Raw genomic sequence first — 19,665 nt, forward strand, 5'->3', positions numbered from 1 at the left:
TATACACACATATATATATATATACACACACATATATATATATATATACACATATATATATTTACACATATATACATACACTATATCTATATCTTCCTGTTGCATAATAACATACAAGTGGCACTACCTCACATAGGAAGTGATGCTGTTTGTTTACAACAGGTAATCCTGTACTACTTAACTTGTCGAATTTCACATGGTGATCATACTCCTAAAACACAACCTGCAAACACATTCATTAAAATACAGTTGATATAGTCATAATACATCTATACAAAGCTAACTTTGACGATATAAACCTCTACTCATGATTCATTGTCAGATTTGGAAATACAATACAATAAACATGTTACATTGTTATTTCCTCTAGTAAACTATTATTTTATTCTTTCAGGCTTGACCCGCAACTGGACCAAAATACACTCCGATCAAATCTGTTGAGTAAGTTCCAGTGTCTGTATGAAGGAACAGCGATGCAGGGAAACCCAACACTCCTGAATGAGATCTACACAGAGCTCTACATCACAGAGAGTGACAATGGAGATATCAATAATGAACATGAGGTAAGACAGATTGAGACACAATCCAGGAGATCAGTAACAGAGGACACACCGATCCAATGCAGAGATATCTTTACACCTTTACTTGGACAAGACAAAGCCATCAGAACTGTGCTGACCAAGGGAGTCGCTGGCATTGGGAAAACAGTCTCTGTGCAGAAGTTCATAGTGGACTGGGCTGAAGAGAAAGAGAATCAGGACATCCAGCTCATATTTCCACTTCCTTTCAGAGAGATCAACCTGATAAAGGATAGAAAGCTCAGTCTGTTAGATCTTCTGCAGGTGTTTTTCCCTGAAACTAAACAAATGGAAATATCCAGTGATGAATATAAAGTGTTGTTCATCTTTGATGGTCTGGATGAGTGTCGTCTGTCTCTGGACTTTAAATGTGATGTAAAACTGCAGAATGTCTCTGAATCTGCCTCAGTGGACGTGCTGCTGACAAACCTCATTGTGGGGAATCTGCTTCCTTCTGCTCTCATCTGGATCACCTCTAGACCAGCAGCAGCAGATCTCATTCCCTCTGAGTTTGTCCATCGAGTGACAGAGATACGAGGCTTCAATGACCCTCAGAAGGAGGAATACTTCAGGAAGAGAATCAGTGATCAGAGTCTGGCCGATACAATCATCTCACACCTGAAGTCCTCCAGGAGCCTCCACATCATGTGCCACATCCCAGTGTTCTGCTGGATCTCAGCCACTGTTCTGGAGAAGATCTTCAGTCACACAGAGAGTGCAGAGATTCCCAAGACTCTCACTCAAATGTACACACACTTCCTGATCATGCAGACCAACATCAGACATGAGAAGGACTATGAGGAGGAAGGTGAAGACATGATCCTCAAACTGGGGAAAGTGGCTTTTAAGCAGCTTGTGAAAGGCAACCTGATCTTCTATGAGGAAGACCTGAGAGAGTGTGGCCTTGATGTGACAGAAGCATCAGTTTACTCAGGATTGTGCACTCAGATCTTCAGAGAGGAGTTTGGCTTTTATCAGGGGAAAGTTTTCTGCTTTGTTCATCTGAGCATCCAGGAACATCTAGCAGCTCTATATGCTCATCACTCCTTTACAAACAAGGACAGAAATGTGTTTAAGCTAAACAAACCAAGTCTGTTGTCTAAAGTTTTAAACCAGAAGAAACCTGATTCATTATCTGTTCTTCATCAGAGTGCTGTGAATGAGGCTTTACAGAGTAAGAATGGACATCTGGATCTTTTCCTGCGTTTTCTTCTGGGTCTCTCATTGGAGTCCAATCAGACTCTCTTACAAGAGCTACTGACACAGACAGGAAGCTGCTCTTACAAGAAAGAGAAAACAGTTAAGTTCATCAAGCAGAAGATCAGGGAAATGGACTCTCCGGAGAAATCCATCAATCTGTTCCACTGTCTGAATGAACTGGGTGATCATTTACTGACGCAGGAGATCCTGGATTATCTGAGCTCTGGAAGAATAGAAGAAACTAATCTCTCCTCTTCACAGTGGTCAGCTCTGGTTTATGTGTTGCTGACATCAGAGAAGAAGATGGATTTTTTTAATTTAAGTCAGTTTATTGGACCCCAACATAGAGCAGATGTAGTTCTCCAGAAGCTGCTGCCTGTGGTGAAAGAATCCAGATCAATTCAGTAAGTCAATTAAAACTAGCAGATTTATGATTTTGACATTTGATTCCTAACCAAAGAAATACAAGTGTTCAAACTTCTCAATTTCAAAACTGCTGCTGTCAGTACAGAGGAGTGTTTTGTGAATCACTTATTAAATCAGCTGACCAGGTGTTCTGTATGTCTCAATGAAAATATATGATAATAGTGATATGTTCTCCATAGGTTGGGTGATTGTAAAGTCACAGATAAAGTTTGTGCTGCTCTTGCTTCAGCACTGAGATCAAACTCTTCACACCTGACAGAACTGGATCTGACTGGAAATAAACTAGGAGACTCAGGGCTAAAGCTGCTCACTGATGCACTGAAGGATCCTCACTGTAAACTGAAGAAACTGAGGTAAGAGTGTATGAATGTGTCAAAGTCGTTCTTCTCATTTCTTCTGCAGTTTGTTTAAAATATTAAGGCCTGTTATATAAAAAGAATGTAGTTTTAATCCTCTTGACATTTGTCAAAGCTTGTAAGTACAGTATTTATGATAATATAATATAAGTGACATTGGTGGCAGCCCCGCACAGATGACTTGCTGTTCAAACAGAAACCAAAACCAAACATAGTGTCCCAAGCCTGGTCTTGTCTCTTGTCTTCCTTGGTCATCACTCCTTTTATCATAGCCTTGAACTCTCCCATTCTTTGCTGCCAGGCAATTTCCCCTCCAGCTCACGGTCACCTGGCTGCAAGCCCCCTATTCTGTCCTGCTCCTCCCCATCATGGTAGATCTTAGCAGGCTTTGGCTCTCGGCACACTGCGGTGACTTCACCGGATACTCCTCATCCTGGCAGACAATGTCCTCGAGTGTCTATGGCTGTAAACTGTGCTCCGCCAGCTCGATGGCACCCCAAACTTCCCCCAGTGGCAAGGGGTATCTGACAGCATGTTCCTCCTTCCTCCCTGGCTTCAGCACCAAGGTTTAACTCTATAATTTAAGAGAAGGAGGTGGGAACTGGTGAACGTTTAAGCAACTTTAAGAATTTATAAACAGAAAACAAACTTGCAGCAGCTGCCCATCATAAATGACTGTCGCCTAAACAGAGACCACAATCAAACATAAAGTGTCCCAGGCCTGGTACTCTTTTGTCTTTCGCTGTCGTCACTAATTTTTTATCCTTCCATGGTCCACCGCGAGACTCAAAGCTGGTGTGGCACACATGTGACCTCTTGTCTCTCCCATAGCTCTCAGCCACACTCTCCCTAATGACAAACCCCATACCCAATCATAGACCGGGGGCTTCCCAGCACTGTGTTTTCTCCCCCACCTCCTCCGAGATGTGGCCGGCATTACTGCGGACTGAAATATGGAAGAGACGGAGAAGGTAGAGGAACAAAAATGGGTCCAGTTTCTCAAAGACTCGTCATTGTGCTATCAACCAGCTAAGCGATCCTTACCTGCGGTGCTTGGCAAAGGCACTGGCTGCCCCTTAGTGGATAGCCTTTAACTCTCCCATCCTTTGCTGCCAGGCAATTTACCTCTCCAATTTCCCCTTATTTCCTGCTCCTCCCCATCGTGGTAGATCTTAGCAGGCTTCGGCTCTTGTCACACTGTGGTGACTTCACTGGATTCTCTCCATCCTGGCAGGCAGCAGCAGGTCTTCCAGCAATGTCCTCTATGCGTGTCTATGGCCGTAGATTGTGCTCCACCAGCTCAATGGCACTCCAAACTTCCCCCAGTGGCAAGGGCTATCTGACAGCATGTTCCTCCTTCCTCCCTGGCTTCGACACCAAGGATCAACTATATAATTTAAGAGAAGGAGTTGAGAACTGGTAAACATTTAAGCAACTTTAATAATTTATAAGCAGAAAACAAACTTACAGCAGCAGCCTAAACAAAAAACAAAATCGAACACATAGTGTCCCAGGCCTGGTCCTCTCTCATCTTCTTATGTTTACTCATTGTTTTAATTTTCCACGCTCCTCTGTGACATTCGAGACCGGCCACTGGTGTAAACCTCACTCCACTCCCATTGCTTTTGTGTTCAACAAAAAACAGAAACTCGTAAAGGTCCGGAACCACATGAGGATGAGCAAGTAGTTAATACATTTTTGGCTAACAGACATATTTTTGGGTGTACTATCCCTTGTTGTAAATTTGTGTGATCCCTCACTAATACAATAAGAAGTTAGGTTAACTAAAGTTGATGTGTAGATGTAATCAAAGAAATCAGCCTAACCCAGTCCTTTAGCCAGGGGTGCAGCAAGGGGGAAATTAGGACGATTCTAAGGACCCAGTACTGGGTACTCAACAACGCCCCCCCATCCCCATTTTCACTTTCGTCCATGACCCCGTCCCTGACGCTCTTCATTTTTGTCCACGGCAGAGGGTCTTCAGCAGTGATGTTAGTATGTTTTACTTGCGTTAAACTTGCAATGTCCACAAGTTCTACAATTGTGATCTATGATCTTATGTGTGTCTTCCTTCATTTTGTTGATTTAACATTATCTTTACATTTCAATGAATAATGTGAGCTAGTGTTTACCAACCCTGTTCTTAGAAGCCATATGATAACATAGTTATAGATCCTAAACTGAGACTGAAATCTTTGTTCTCTACAGGATGAGGGATTGTGGAGTCACAGATAAAGGTTGCGCTGCTCTTGCTTCAGCTCTGAGATCAGACTCCACACACCTGACTGAACTGAATCTGGATGAAAATAAACTAGGAAACTCAGGAGTGAAGCTGCTTTCTGATGGACTGACGGATCCTCACTGTAAACTGGAGATACTGTGGTAAGACTGTATGAATGTCTCAGCATCCTTCTCCATTTTGCTCTTGCAGTTAGTCAAAAAAACTTTAAAGAGAGGTCTGTCATATATCTTTATTAATGATAATCTTTATTACATTTGGTTTAAAGTTTTTGACAAGTTCACAATATTGATGCTAATATAATATGAGTGGATGCTCAGTCAGCTGAGCAGAAACAACACAAGGGTGAGTAATTAATGACATAATTTATCATTTCGGGGTGAACTAACCAGTTGCTGGACCTGTTGATTGTGCTGTGGATTAAAAACCTCTTTCTTTTTGTGAAATATTTTATGTTTCTTTGAGCTGTAGATGCTGAACTAGGAGACTGAAGAGTGTCATTGTTCTCTACAGGTTGTGGCAGTGTGGAGTCAGAGACGAAGGTTGTGCTGCTCTTGCTTCAGCTCTGAGATCAGGCTCCTCACACCTGAGAGAACTGATTCTGTCTGGAAATAAACTAGGAGACCCAGGAGTGAAGCTGCTGTCTGATGGACTGAAGGATCCTCACTGTAAACTGGAGATACTGAGGTAAGGACAGCATATAGGTAGGTATGCACACAGTAAAAAGGTATATAGGCATGTCAGTACCCTTCATTTTCCTCCAATAAATGGCAATCAAAATTGAGGCTTATTATGCCTGGTGGGCGTCACGGTGGCGCAGTGGGTAGCATGATCGCCTCACAGAAGGAAGGTCATTGGTTTGAGCCCCAGCTGGATCAGATGGCACTTCTGTGTGGAGCAAGCGGCAACCTCCCGCTCTCCCTCGGTAAGCCAATACGGAAGTAACTGAAACTGCAATTCATCAAAATTCCGCTAGTCCTGGCTCCATAATAGAGCAAATTTCAATTGAGCCCACTGTTAGAATGGCCAACTTTACAACAGAAAAAAAAGTGTTTACAGCCTGGTACAAAGAACGATTTTGGTTCATATAGCTATTATTACCCTCCATGACAACTGTGAGGGGGTGAATTTTTTTATAACTCATCCATTTCCTTTATATTAGGTTATATTTATATTAGTTTGCATAATTAAGGGCGTGGCCACTTGAGTGACAGCTAGGTCTCGCTGGTCGCCGTCACTTCACCTCAGCTGAATCCGGCAGATTAGCCACTGATCTCAGCATATTCAGCGTATTTTTGTGTTGTTTTATGTGGCTTTACACAGTCAGCTGCCTTTTGGGATTATTTCTTACAATTATCAGATGATATGGGATGCTGTGTGCACTTAATTGTGCTCACAAACCATTCATGTGGCCTCCGTTTCCCATGTGAGTAATGTTATATACTTATACACCATCTCTATAAATGTATTTGTTTTGTTTAAGATCATTTATCATTAATATTTTTCTTTAGACCCGTAAAGCACTCCAGAATGTGACAGATTGATTAGCTGTAGGCTCTAGAACAGTCATCTGAAGCGTTATCATACAGTGTTATGCTGGAGTTCATCAATAGTCTTGCATTTACCAACACACACTATATTTGAAGTGTTTGGAAGTAATTCACGTTTCATAAGTACATATGTTTTGTGGCTCAATGTATTACTACAGTGTTTTTGAAAGTCTAAACACTTTATTGATATAGTGTACAGGTCGCAGGTAATAAAGTATCAAGCGTTTTTCCCAAAGTAAAAAGCCAGGTCCAAGCAAAGTGCCAGCAGGTGTCTGTAGCTCCGCTCACTCTCCGCCTCTTTGCCCTTGTTTGGTATCGCGCCGTGGGTGCGATGACGCGCCAACAAAATGGCGACGGTTGGCCGCGCCTACTTGTAGCTTCTTTTGCGCTCTTCAGAAACCTATGGGTGACGTCACGGATACTACGTCCATATATTTTACAGTCTATGGTGTGGAGTTTACATATTCTCCCCCTTTTTGGCGTGTGTTTCCTCCTGGTGCTCCGGTTTCCTCCACAGTTCAAGCACATGCGCTATAGGAGAATTAATGAACTAAATTGGCCGTAGTGTATGAGTGTGAATGCAAGAGTGTATAGGTGTTTCCCAGTGTTGGGTTGCAGCTGGAAGGACATCCGCTGCATAGAACATATGCTGGATAAGTTGGCGGTTCATTCCGCTGTGTCAACCCCTGTTTAATAAAGGGACTAAGCTAAAAGAAAATGAATGAATTATGCCTGGTGGTTAATTGAAGAGGATGTTTAATCATTGTGAGATTATTTAACACTGTAAATATCTATTATGGCCAGTTTCCACTGAGAGGTATGGGTCACCCAGATCAAGCTTGCATTTCCACTGCCAAATGGGTGCCTTTATGGTGTGCATGGTGTACAACAGAAAGTTTCAGACGACGTCACTTTTACTCGAGAAAATGTCACAGTAAAGCGGACGGGTCGTTCTCATATCATATGAGAAGCTCTTCTCACACAACAGATGCTTTATACACATAAATACTGTATAAATGTTCATTACTAACCTTTCTATGAACATGATTTGATTATAACTTCAGATTAATGATAGTAGTGTGAAATAGCCTACTGTAACGTCTGCAGTTATATGAAATAAATAAATAAATGCTACACTTATAAACACATGCAGACCCTTACAGTCTCCGATATGTTACCAATTACAGAAAAACTACACACAACATGCATTTAGTCCTTATTTGGGTTCAGAAACAACACAAAATATAGCCTACAGTCAGTGCAAACATCTCATCTGAGTCTTTAATCTTCAGCAGCACATGTAGCCTCTTGTTAGAGAGTAATTTCTTCATTTCCAGTTCATAATAGTGCAAAAGGTTATGATAATAGTTAAACATGACAGTGACAGTGACGGTTTCTGTAGTTTTTTCCGGCTTGTCCTTTATTTTTTCACACTTCACTCTCGCATTTGTCTCGTTCTGAAAGGATCGGATATCAGATCGCTTCAATGATCACGATCACGTTATTAATATGAGCTCAGTAAGTTCGTTACTTCAAATATAGACATGCAGCGAACGCACACGAGCTCTCTGGAGAAAGTGAAACCGCTCGCGCTTTAGACAGGCTCGTAAAACATCAGCATGACACGGCAGATTTTGTTCTTCTTGGCTTTGTGGCTGTACATCAAGATGACGACAAGGTTTGTTTGAGCTCGGGTCAACCAGGGATTGTTAATATATGTATATATTATTAAGGGTGTAATGTAAAATGGCGCTTCCTTTGTTTTCCTTCTCCTGCTTCTTCGAGTGACGTATCTCTGTAAACCAATAGCGTTCAGCTGCGCGTCTACCTTTGCAAAGGGTGACCAAAAAGTTGTACAGTACGGTTTGCTTTTAGGTACCCTTTGTTAGTGGAATTGACCATAAAAGCGTACCGTACCATACCACTCAGTGGAAACGGGCCATTAGTAGTTAATAGATGAGACCATGTGTCAAAAATTTTGATCAATGACTTCTTGTCTTGAACTTTGACCTTTCCCCTTTTAATTCTTTCTTTTACAAAATACTTTTTTTTAAATTACCAACATGTAAATAAAACACATTTTTTTTAACTGTAGAGTTACAATTTTGAGATCAAAAGTGATCAACATGTCTCTACAGGTTGAACTGGTGTGAAGTCAGAGAGCAAGGTTGTGCTGCTCTTGCTTTAGCTCTGAGATTTAACTCCTCCTCACTCCTGACAGAACTGGATCTGACTGGAAATGAATTAGGAAAGTCAGGAGTGAAGCTTCTTTCCGATCTGAGGGATGATCCACGCTATAAACTTAGACACTTAGGTGAGTGGTGATTAAAAATGCATTATAGATAAACATTCTGTGACTACCTTTTCTGTGTGGAGTTTGCATGTTCTCCCCGTGTTGGCGTGGGTTTTCTCCGGGTACCCCGGTTTCCCCCACAATTCAAACACTTGGGTAAATTGGATTAACTAAATTGGCCATAGTGTATGTGTGTGAATGCAAGAGTGTATGGGTGTTTCCCAGTACTGGGTTGCAGCTGGAAGGGCATCCGCTGCGTAAAACAGATGTTGGATAAGTTGACGATTCATTACACTTTGGCAACCCCTGATTAATAAAGGGACTAAGCGAAAAAAAAATGTATGAATGAATGAATACATGCAACCTCATGATGCAATTATGAAACCTTAGCAATATATTGATTAAACTTTACCTCATGTAAATATTTAAAATTGATTGAAGTCATAATTGTCGGTGTTTTGTAGGTTGCTATACGAGCATCAACCATTTTCTCAGAGGATGACAAGCTGACAAAACATTGATATCACTCTGATACAATTTTTATTTATGGAGAAAATTACAAAGCACTGCAGTGTTTGTGTGTTCTGTGTTTGTCTGAGAAAATTTGTCTAACCGAAATGTGAAAATTCCATACAAGCTGAAGCTGATCGGTCAATTCTTATCACATGACTTGTGGTGTGCTCACAGGGTTCATTGGTGCAAGCACCTCCATTGGAAACAACAAACTTGCGCAAACTCTAGAAATACGCAATATGCGGACGACCCCTAAAAGGCCGCCATCATTTGCGATCTTCATCAGTTGATCTTCTTCCACAGCCATGGTGGATTCACCTGATTTGTTGACAAATGGGTTGCGAATCCATTCCTTGGCAGTTTGTGGGTCCTTCACTGGGCCTTTTCCCCTCAAGAAAGACTTCTGTTTCTTTCTTATGTTGCTGCTTGTGGGTTAAACCTCAAGTGACCAAATGAATGTAACCATGAGAATACGGTCATTTTTCAAAATAAAAGATCGTTCAGACTTCGATAATAAATAAAACGGAAATGAATAATGATTTTTTTGTGCGGCCCAGTAGCAATTGATCCAGGGACCGGTGGTTGAGGACCACTGAGTTAGGGGATAAAATGAACTAATGCCGAGTTCAGACTGCATGATTTTAGCCCTGATTTTGACTCGCCAACAGGTTTTGAGGAATCCCTGACAAATGCCTGAAATCGGCGGATAACTGTAACACGTGGATGACAGACAACGTTAGGATCCAAGTGCAGGTTTATTCGGTAGTCAGGCAAGCAAGGGTCAACACAGGTGCAAACAGATGAATAAAGGCAAATCCAGAATCGTAGTCGCTATAACAGGCGAGAGGTCAGAAGGCAGGCAGTGAACATGGATAAACAGACAAACTTGGCAAGGGTCAAAACACTGAAAAACAAGACTAAGGAAAACGCGTTGAATTGTCACTTTACAGGTAAACAAGACTCGGCAAAGGAAGTGAGTGTGTGTGCTGCTAAAGTAGTGTGTGTGATTAGTCCAGAAGCAGCTTCAGCTGTGGGAGTCCAATCAGTGGAGACTTGGAGCAGGTGTGTGTGTGTGGCATGACTGAATTTGTAATTCATAAGATGTAGTCCATGTGAATGTGAGTGTTTACCAGCGACCTCTGGTGGTTAGATCGCTGGTAATCATGACAATAACAATCACACAGTATGAACTATCAAAGACGCGATCTGAGAGAATCGCCGATGAGTCGCCGACACCCGTGAGATATTTGGCGTGCTAAATATCTGGAGCTGTTGCGATTCAAATCATGCAGTGTGTAATGAGTTTTGACTGAAAATAACATCGGTGATCACCTACAGCCAATGAGAGAGCAGCATCCACTAGCATGGGTACCTGCAGGCCAGCGGGAGGTAGGGAGAGACGTTAAAAAGGCTCATTATCAGTTTATTTGCACCTAAGAAATTGAGGAAAAATTATTGGAAATTTTGCAGGAGCACCAGGGTCTGTTTGACATGTGATCTGAGCAATACCACAACCGGGTCAAAAAAGAAAAAGGTTGAGGAGAAATTGATAATTCCCTTTAAACCCATGGGCAAAATAAGTAAGTTTTTTACCCCACTAAAGGTTTCTTTCTCATTATTTGATAAGTTGATAACAAAACATATACTACGTTACCTCGTGTTGTTTCCATGTCACTTCTCGTGTGCTTGGTTGTGAGACGTAGTTTGGACGAAGTTGTCTGCGATTCTTCCTATTTTAAAGTCATGCAGTGTGAAACCTCCTGTCGCCGATCAATCTTGCAGTGTAAACACAGCACGACGGAAAGCTACCCCAGATAGTCATGCAGTGTGAAAACATCTGTGACACGACTACTACGAAAATCATGCAGTCTGAACTCGGCATAAGGCAACATGAACATTCTCCTAAGAAATTTTTTAAATATGACGCGACCCCCTACAGAGCTCGCTGAGGCCCCCTTGTGGGCTGGGACCCCCCTGTTGGGAACCGCTGCTGTAGACTATCAGGAAAAAAAATTAGCTTAAAGGGGCTAATAATTTTGACCTTTAAATTTTTTTTAAAAATGAATAACTGCTTTTATTCTGGCCAAAATAAAATAAATAAGACTTTCTCCAGAAGAAAAAATATAATCAGACATACTGTGAAAATTTCCTTGCTCTGTTAAACATCATTTGGGAAATATTAAAAAACTCAAAGGGGGCTAATAATGAGCCTGAGTTGATAAAAACAGAACTATTTGGAATTGGGAATGGGTATGAGTATATTAAAAAAAACACAGACAGATGGGTTTCACAGTGTTCAAAGAGCACCTATTATACATTAAAAAGGGTCATATTTAGGTTGTAAGGGTCTCCAACAACAGTCTGATATGCATGCAAGGTCAAAAAACATTTTCATTGTCTTATAATATGCATTTATTTTTACCAAATTTTCCCAGTGACTCCAATTTGATATATTCAGTTATTCATTGGTTCCCAACCCCTCTTAGTTCGAAGCTAATCTGCTCCAATGGACTGATGACTGTGCGATTTGGTCGACAACATTCAGCGGGAGACAGAGTGAAATTCCCACCATGGCTTATCAACAATATTGAAGTAGTCAAGTGCAGAGTATATGTGTAAGCATACCTGCCAGCACTCCAGTTTTTTCCGGGAGTCTCCCGTATTTCAGACTCATCTCCCTCCACCCTCCCGTTTTGTTATTTATCCTGTAAAACTTCCCTAATTTCAACCACCCCCCAAGTCCTTAGCATTTTGGTAGGGTCTGTGAAACCCCCGGGTGGCCAACATTGGTATAGGATCCGATCGCAGCGGCCGCCCGAAACACGCTTCATACTAGTTAACTTATTAACACCACAGTACACAGTACCCGGTTCTCAACAGTGTTATTCAGACACCTCACCCCCGAATCTAAACCCCCCCCCCCCCCCCCCCCCCACCCTCCCGGTCTCTTGGATTTTCAGGGACAAATGTTGGCAGGTATGTGTGTGAGCCCAATGCAGGAGTGCATTAAAGCAGTTCAGTTAAACTCCAGCATATTGCTCTATGCTTAACCATGACACACATTCAGTATTAATCCACACAGTGGAAAAGCTGAACTATTTTGAAAACTGACCACAGCATGTGTGTAGGAACAGCTGACGGTGGCCATAGCAATGACAAACAGCAATGAATTGCGAGCTCACAAACGCATTTAAATCCGTAAGTAAAGTGGTAGCGTCACGTTTTCAACATGGCATTAGACGCGATATGAGAATATAAAGAGTAAACCTGATACAGTACAAGCTGTTACAAGTAACAACACAATTAAATACATAATTTGCAAGTTAGAAAAAAACAAGGAGGCAGCCATTTTAATCGCACTTACTTACACTTGTGAAATGGAGGAAGAAGCTTATCCACGAAACTGTGTACTGTAAAGTTCCTGTCAAGCTCTGACAAAGTCCCATTCATAAATAGTCTTTTCTGATCCTTCCTTTAACAAACAGCCGACGAATCTCCTGTTGTAAGCGTGTAGATTCCAGAAGCACTATTTTTGCAAAAAAAAAAACTCAACCACTGACTCATCACAGTTTCATCTTTGGGTGGAGAAAATAACACTTATTTTCCCTCACACTTACAATAATATCCAGCTGAGCACAGCATCTTCATGACTTGATTCAACCGGGATCTGCTACATTGTTTGTGGGCGGGGCCGCAGGCTTAAATTTTCCCGGGTTTGCACACGCAACAATTGGGCGGGGCTTAAGTTTCTTATCGACGTCACGCCGAAACGGCTAAAGACTCGTTATCAAGACTATTCATTTGAAGCACTTGAATTTCACTTGAAGTCGACACTTTTGAATTATTTGAAATGAATCAATAGTTTTAAACACGGCACACTTTCAGATTAAAGCCGTAGCTGGATTTTTCACTTCACTTAGTGCTGTGTTACACACAAAGGTCATTTTCAAAAACCCATAATAGGGGCGCTTTAAAAATAGATGGGAATCAGAAGAAAGCTACTATAGAAGACATAATTCAAGATAAGGTAGACAGGTGCAGATACGGTAAATGAAACATGGAGTGGAGAAGAGACCAAAGCACAACATGATCAAAGACTTTCCTTTACAAGGCGACTTTTCTCCTCAGCATGTGATGTGTTTGGAAGAATTATCATAGGGTCAGATGGAAAACGCCTTGATGATCAACTCCCAACCACCTCCACAGAGACCAGAAACCACATATAATTAACTAAGGTAAGCAATTTATCTTAATACTTTAGTACTCTGTGGGGATGTGTTGTGGGGTGATTGTGGTCGTCGATTCTTTTTAAAAATGCCTCTCCATATGATTGAACTTAAATATTAATTAGTATTAGTTAATTTATTCATTAATTTCCTTCGGCTTAGTGCCTATATATCAAGGGTCGCGACAGCGGAATGAACCACCAACTATTCCAGCATGTGTTTTATGCAGCAGATGTCCTTCCAGTCGCAACCTAGTACTGGGAAACACCCATACACTTATTCACACACACACTCATACATTACGGCCAATTTAGTTTATCAATCACCCTATAGCACATGTGTTTGGAGTGTGGGGGAAACCGGAGCACCCGGAGGAAACCCACGCCAACACGGGGAGAACATGCAAACTCCACACAGCAATGCCAACTGACCCAGCCGGAACACAAATCAGCGGCCTTCTTGGTGTGAGGCCACAGTGCTAACCACTGAGCCACGTTGCCGCCCAAATAGTATTAGTTATAATTAGAAAAGAAAATTGTAATTGTCGCACGTGATGGTAACTGGTGATTGATGAATTATGAAGACATCAGCATGCATTTTACAAGCCATAAATGTTTTATTTTTCTAGCACAATATGTATTCAGATTTCTGCAACCCTTCTTTTTCTCCTGTGCTGAGGGTGAAGTGTCTAATATTGTTGATTTTATTCATCCAGCAAAGAAGCAGCTCTTCATTTGTTGACGTCTAATGGACTGAACCCACCTTCATGAACCTGTTCCTGCTGAAACATGTCACACATTTACAGTGTAACACATGCAGAACTGCAGATAATCTGTTCCTGTGTTCAACAAATTTAAGCTCTAAGCTTCAAACCAAATCAGTATATGCCCATGTACAACTGAAGTCATAATTATTAGCCCACCTTTGAATTTTATTTCTTTTTAAATATTTCCCAAATGATGTTGAACAGATTCAGGAAATTTTCACAGTATGTCTGATAATATTTTTTCTTCTGAAGAAAGTCTTATTTGTTTTATTTCGGCTAGAATAAAAGCAGCTTTTAATTCATTTATAAACCATTTTAAGGTCAAAATTATTAGCCCCTCAAAGCTATATATATATATATATATATATATATATATATATATATATATATTTGATAGTCTACAGAACAAACCATCGTTATACAATAACTTGCCTAATTACCCTAACCTGCCTAGTTAACCTAATTAACCTAGTTAAGCCTTTAAATGTCACTTTAAGCTGTATAGAAGTGTCTTGAAGAATATCTATTCAAATATTATGCGCTGTCATCATGACAAAGATAAAATAAATCAGTTATTACAAATTAGTTATTAAAACTATTATGATTAGAAATGTGTTTAGAAATCTTTAGAATCTATTAGAAATCTGCTCTCCGTTAAACAGAAATTGGGGAAAAAAAATAAAGAGGTGGGCAAATAATTCAGGGGGCTAATATTTCTGACTTCAACTGTATATATTTTTAATTATCTGTGTTCTTCTGATTAAGCCAATGATGGAAACATATATATTAAACTACTACTGAACTACTTTCACAACTGTCCACTAATAAAATCTACTAATGTATATTAGATGTACAGTTATATAGGAATAAATACTGACAAGGGGATTATGACCACAATAAACCAGTTACAATCCATTACCATTCATATCAAAATGAAGGAGTGAAGAGATTATAATCAGAGATGAGCTCAGACCTCTCTAAACTGCATAGATATATACATTAGATGTCGCCTACCCTGCTGTTGTCTATACGCTTATTTCACGCGGCCGCCATTTTAAAGAACCAAAGCGAGGCTGTGGTGGGAAGAAACGCGGAAGTATAGGACCAGCACTGTAAACATTGCAGTGACATGCTGTGGACTACAAACCTCCAGCTGTTGACGAGATTTCAAAATACAGATATGGTGTAAACATCACTTTAATATCAGTCAGTACGTTTAATTTAAACAATTAAAAGCAATTTAGCATCAAACAACATCACAAGCTCTGTAAGAGTAATATGCTCAAGTGTCCTCCTAGGCTTCAGTTCATGGCAGCAGGTAAACAGAGGGGACGCTTCCCTGCTTCAGCCTATGTAACTTGGTGAGCGATAAACACTGCAGTCCTCTGTAGCACACCCTTGTGTTGTCCCGGTACTGAAGTTTTAAAACAGTCTAATTCCCGCTAAGTTAAAATTGAAGCGCCGTTGAGCGCAGATGACTCGACTGATCTTCACGGCTGCTTCGCGATCCAGTCTCCATGTATCTTGTGTTTGCACTCAGTTTACCGCTCTTCCCCCAGTGCAAACACAGATACACGGAGACTGGAGCGCAAGCGCGAAACAGCCATAAGGATCAGTAGAGTCATCAAGCAGATCGCTCGGCTGTGTTTGTGCTCAGTAAACAGCGGAGGGTGAACTGATGACCTTCTCGGCCAATCACAAGCATATCTGTTGAGCACGTGAACACAATGGCCAATCAGCGCTGTTTTAAGAAAGCCATCAACAGTGCTTTAAATGTTAGCGGGAAATTGACAAATTTTCTTTTAATTCAGTAACGTGACAAGTCTAATATAGAATCAGTTCATTAACTTGAGTTTGATAAATGGCATCTAAAACGTGTGTTTGGGAAAGAAAACGTTAGCTAACTAGTGCCATTTCCCTTAACTTATCTGAAAATGAGCTCTGATATCCCTTTATATTTTCACCATTCATTCAGAACGGACCTTCGGGTCACTCAGAAGGCGGTGAAATGATAAATTTGTGTCTCTTTCTATTCGCTGATAAGATATACAGCCAAGTACACAACGTACTAATGTAACTCCCAACGATACTTCCGGGTTTCTTCCCACCGCAGCCTCGATTTCGCTTTTAAAAATGGCAGCCGCGTGAAATCAGTCTACTAGAAGGAATGCATCAATAGAGCCGCCATTTTAGTACAGGGTAGCGCTCCTTTGAAATGAATGCGGGACCAAGGTGCAGTGGAGGACTGTGGCCTTCCAAAGCCAGAGATATATATACACATATATATGATCGTGAGTTTTCCTGGTGGTCAGTATGCAAATATTTTTTTTAAATCACGAAAATTATAAATTTACATCACTTTTCTACATTGATAGATGTGACCGCACGGGCATTGCTGATAAAGAGTTTATGTTTGTGTGCATGGAGATGTATTGTCCTCCCTCACTGTTAAATCTGATCTTATCTGTGTCCTGAAACACACCCCCTTCTCCTGCTTTCACTTCTCATGCTGACGGAGGGAGCGATTCCTTGTGAATGAATCCCCGTTATGAATGACTTGTTCACTTAGCCAACAATAATACACGTTTCTGGCACCGCAGCATCTTGTCATATTTAATTTACATTGTTTGCTTATTTTATTCAACAAAACTAGCATAAGTCTAGTATTTAGTGTGAGTTTGGTGCTACTTTGCCTTATGCTGAATGCAGTAAGAGACTGTATCAATAACGTTACCTGTTGAGCACAAAAGTTCATAACATACAAAAACATACAAAACGAAATCTTACCTATGAAATGTTCTGCCTTTGTGCTTTGTTTTCTTTGTTTGCTCATTACTACACCTGTACACAGCGCTAAACTGCAGCATCTTCACATTGGCTTTAGTCCCGACTAGTGCGGTTAAATGACTTTTGTTCTGGGAGCACTGTACAAATGTGGCGGCGCTGTTGACGCATGCTCAGGGTCCGTATGCGATATCTAGTGTACATATCTACTGTATATCTAAACTGGGCAGGGGTCTGTTGTATATCACTGACTTGAAGCAATTCATGCTTTACTTTAGAAGGTCGAGGATCTTCATATAACACTGATCACATGAGCAAAGGCTACTGAAAAACATCTGAAATAACCAAAAACTTCAATTAAACTTTTATGTATCTGATAGTTGAATCAAGGCTCCATTCATTCATTAGTTTCTGTCCTCCAGTGTTGATTTTCCCGCTCATTTGTTTCAGTTGCGGAACAGCGCCCTCGTGTGTCCTCATCTGTCTACTGCTGGTGTTAATGTCTATCCTGTCATTTCAAAACAATGAAACTACCTTTATAAATTTTGTCCTGTGTCTTAAATCTTTGATTATTGTAGCACATTTTGAAATCCCCCGTATATAGGCCATGAAAAAAAAAATCTGCTCATCAAAGAATCATTTAAAATCATGTTTTCCACAAAAATGAGCATCAAGTCATGATTTCTGATGGATCATTTGACAACGAAGAGTGCCGTGATTCAGTTCTGAATCTCAGGAATCAATTACATTTAAATATATTCAGATTTTATGATGAGATTTGTCTGTAGAAGTGTTTCTGAGGTTTAGAGAAATGTTTTCTTCAGGTGTGGTGTTCCCGTCTGGCCGCTGGGTGTCACTGTCGCAAAAACGGTATCCGCCGGTAAAGTCTAGATGGGATACAGCTGCGGTTACTTACATCAATATAACATAATTTGTGTGACAACAATAATTCATATTTTCACATTACTGTGAGGGTAGGGGTAGACGTTAATAAAATACTATTTAAAGGGTAATGTAATAAATAATATGAATAATACTTGAATTGATCTTTTTGCATTAATGTGAGGGTTGGGTTATCGTTTATAGAGGACGAAACCTGCAAAAACAATAAATAAATACGCGAATAAATAAACATATAAAAATCCACAAATTCTTGCAATAATAAATACATAAATTATTAATAGTGCCGGCAGAGTTTGCATATTTATTCATTTATTCATTGTTTTATTTATGCAGGAGTTTCTTTATTGACTTTTTTTTTTTGGGGGGGGGGGGGGGGGGGGGGGGGGGGTTGGGGGGGTTATTTATTCATTGTTTTATTTATGCAAGAATTTTTTTTTTGTTTATTTATTTATTTGGGTGTTTATTTATTCATTGTTTTATTTATGCAGGAATTTATTTATTTTTTACTTATTTATTTATTTATTTATTTATTTGGGTATTTATCTATTCATTGTTTTATTTATGCAGGAATAAATTTATTTATTTATTTATTTATTTATTTATTTATTTATTTATTTATTTGGGTATTATTTATTCATTGTTTTATTTATGCAGGAATTAATTTTTTTACTTATTTATTTATTTATTTATTTATTTGGGTATTTATCAATTTATTGTTTTATTTATGCAGGAATTAATTTTTTTACTTATTTATTTATTTATTTACTTATTTGTTTATTTGGGTATTTATTTGTTCGTTGCTTTATTTATGCAGGAGTAAATTTTTTTACTTATTTATTTATTTATTTATTTATTTGGGTATTTATCTATTCATTGTTTTATTTATGCAGGAATTAATTGTTTTACTTATTTATTTATTTATTTGGGTATTTATTCATTGTTTTATTTATTTATTTACCTAATTATTTATTTACCTATTTATTTGTTCGTTGTTTTATTTATGCAGGAATTTATTTACTTATTTGTTTATTTGGGTATTTATTTATTCGTTGCTTTATTTATGCAGAAATGTATTTATTTATTTATTTGGGTCTTTATTTATTGTTTTATTTATGCAGGTATTTATTTATTTACTATTTTTGCAGTTTTAGTCCTCCATAATGGTTAGACGTTAATAATAATACAAGTTAATAGATAATATAATAAATAATATGAATAATACTTTGTATAATTGCTCTTTTTACATTAATGTGAGGGTTGGGGTAGACGTTAATACGATTTAAATTGATAATGATATTAACAACACACAATATAATTGATGTTTTTACATTATTGTGATGGTTGGGATAAGGATGGGCGTTAATAAAATACAATTAAGGCGTAATTTAATAAATAATATAAATGATTCTCGCTAACTTCCGTCCACAGCTGTATCCCCTCTAGCAACAATGACGTTGCAACAGCGTTGCACACTTTACGGCACGCACGTGTTTCCTGCGGTCTTCCGTGCCCTTCACTTCATCCCATCGCATCCACCGGCGATCATTGAGTAAATCTGCAGTAAATCATGGTGAAACTGAGTAAAGAGAGTAAACAGCGGCTGCAGCGGGTGTTCCAGTGCGGACAGTTCGTGATCCGCTGGGGTTTCATCCCCACCGTGCTCTATCTGGGTCAGTAAATGAAACACATTCACCGCATGTGCGCGCGTCCCGTGTGTTTACATGCGGCATTAACCTACCATTATGTTTCGTTTAAAACCTATTTAGCATCCATAAACTCAGATATGACTATTATTCGTGTCATATTTGAAGCTAAGGATTTGAACAAGCGC

At 39.6% G+C, this 19,665-nt stretch overlaps 2 protein-coding genes across 2 annotated transcripts in view; both read left to right on the forward strand.

Moving 5' to 3' along the window:
- The first annotated feature begins 463 nt into the window (after positions 1-463).
- Positions 464-13,467, forward strand: LOC130246724 (NACHT, LRR and PYD domains-containing protein 3-like). The gene is made up of 6 exons (XM_056479847.1): positions 464-2,182; positions 2,384-2,557; positions 4,769-4,942; positions 5,313-5,486; positions 8,488-8,663; positions 13,284-13,467. Exons 1-6 carry the CDS (start codon positions 474-476, stop codon positions 13,379-13,381), a joined length of 2,505 nt encoding a protein of 834 aa, XP_056335822.1. The 5' UTR covers positions 464-473; the 3' UTR covers positions 13,382-13,467.
- Positions 13,468-19,304: 5,837 nt separating this feature from the next.
- Positions 19,305-19,665, forward strand: part of tomm7 (translocase of outer mitochondrial membrane 7 homolog (yeast)) — a 12,855-nt gene continuing 12,494 nt past the window's right edge. The window contains exon 1 of the mRNA XM_056480000.1: positions 19,305-19,504. Within this exon, the coding sequence (XP_056335975.1) occupies positions 19,402-19,504 (103 nt within the window). The 5' untranslated portion in view covers positions 19,305-19,401. The remainder of the gene's footprint in view (positions 19,505-19,665) is intronic.

The sequence above is a fragment of the Danio aesculapii genome, chromosome 19 (genome assembly GCF_903798145.1).
Source record: "Danio aesculapii chromosome 19, fDanAes4.1, whole genome shotgun sequence".
In the NCBI taxonomy this organism is placed as follows: Eukaryota; Metazoa; Chordata; class Actinopteri; order Cypriniformes; family Danionidae; genus Danio; species Danio aesculapii.

What these genes read in the sequence shown, in the direction of transcription:
- LOC130246724 (XM_056479847.1), top strand. Translation starts at nt 474, where the DNA reads ATGCAGGGAAACCCAACACTCCTGAATGAGATCTACACAGAGCTCTAC. An exon ending in TGTAAACTGGAGATACTGTG is followed by an intron (nt 4,943 to 5,312) that starts GTAAGACTGTAT and finishes TGTTCTCTACAG; the next exon opens with GTTGTGGCAGTGTGGAGTCA. An exon ending in TGTAAACTGGAGATACTGAG is followed by an intron (nt 5,487 to 8,487) that starts GTAAGGACAGCA and finishes ATGTCTCTACAG; the next exon opens with GTTGAACTGGTGTGAAGTCA.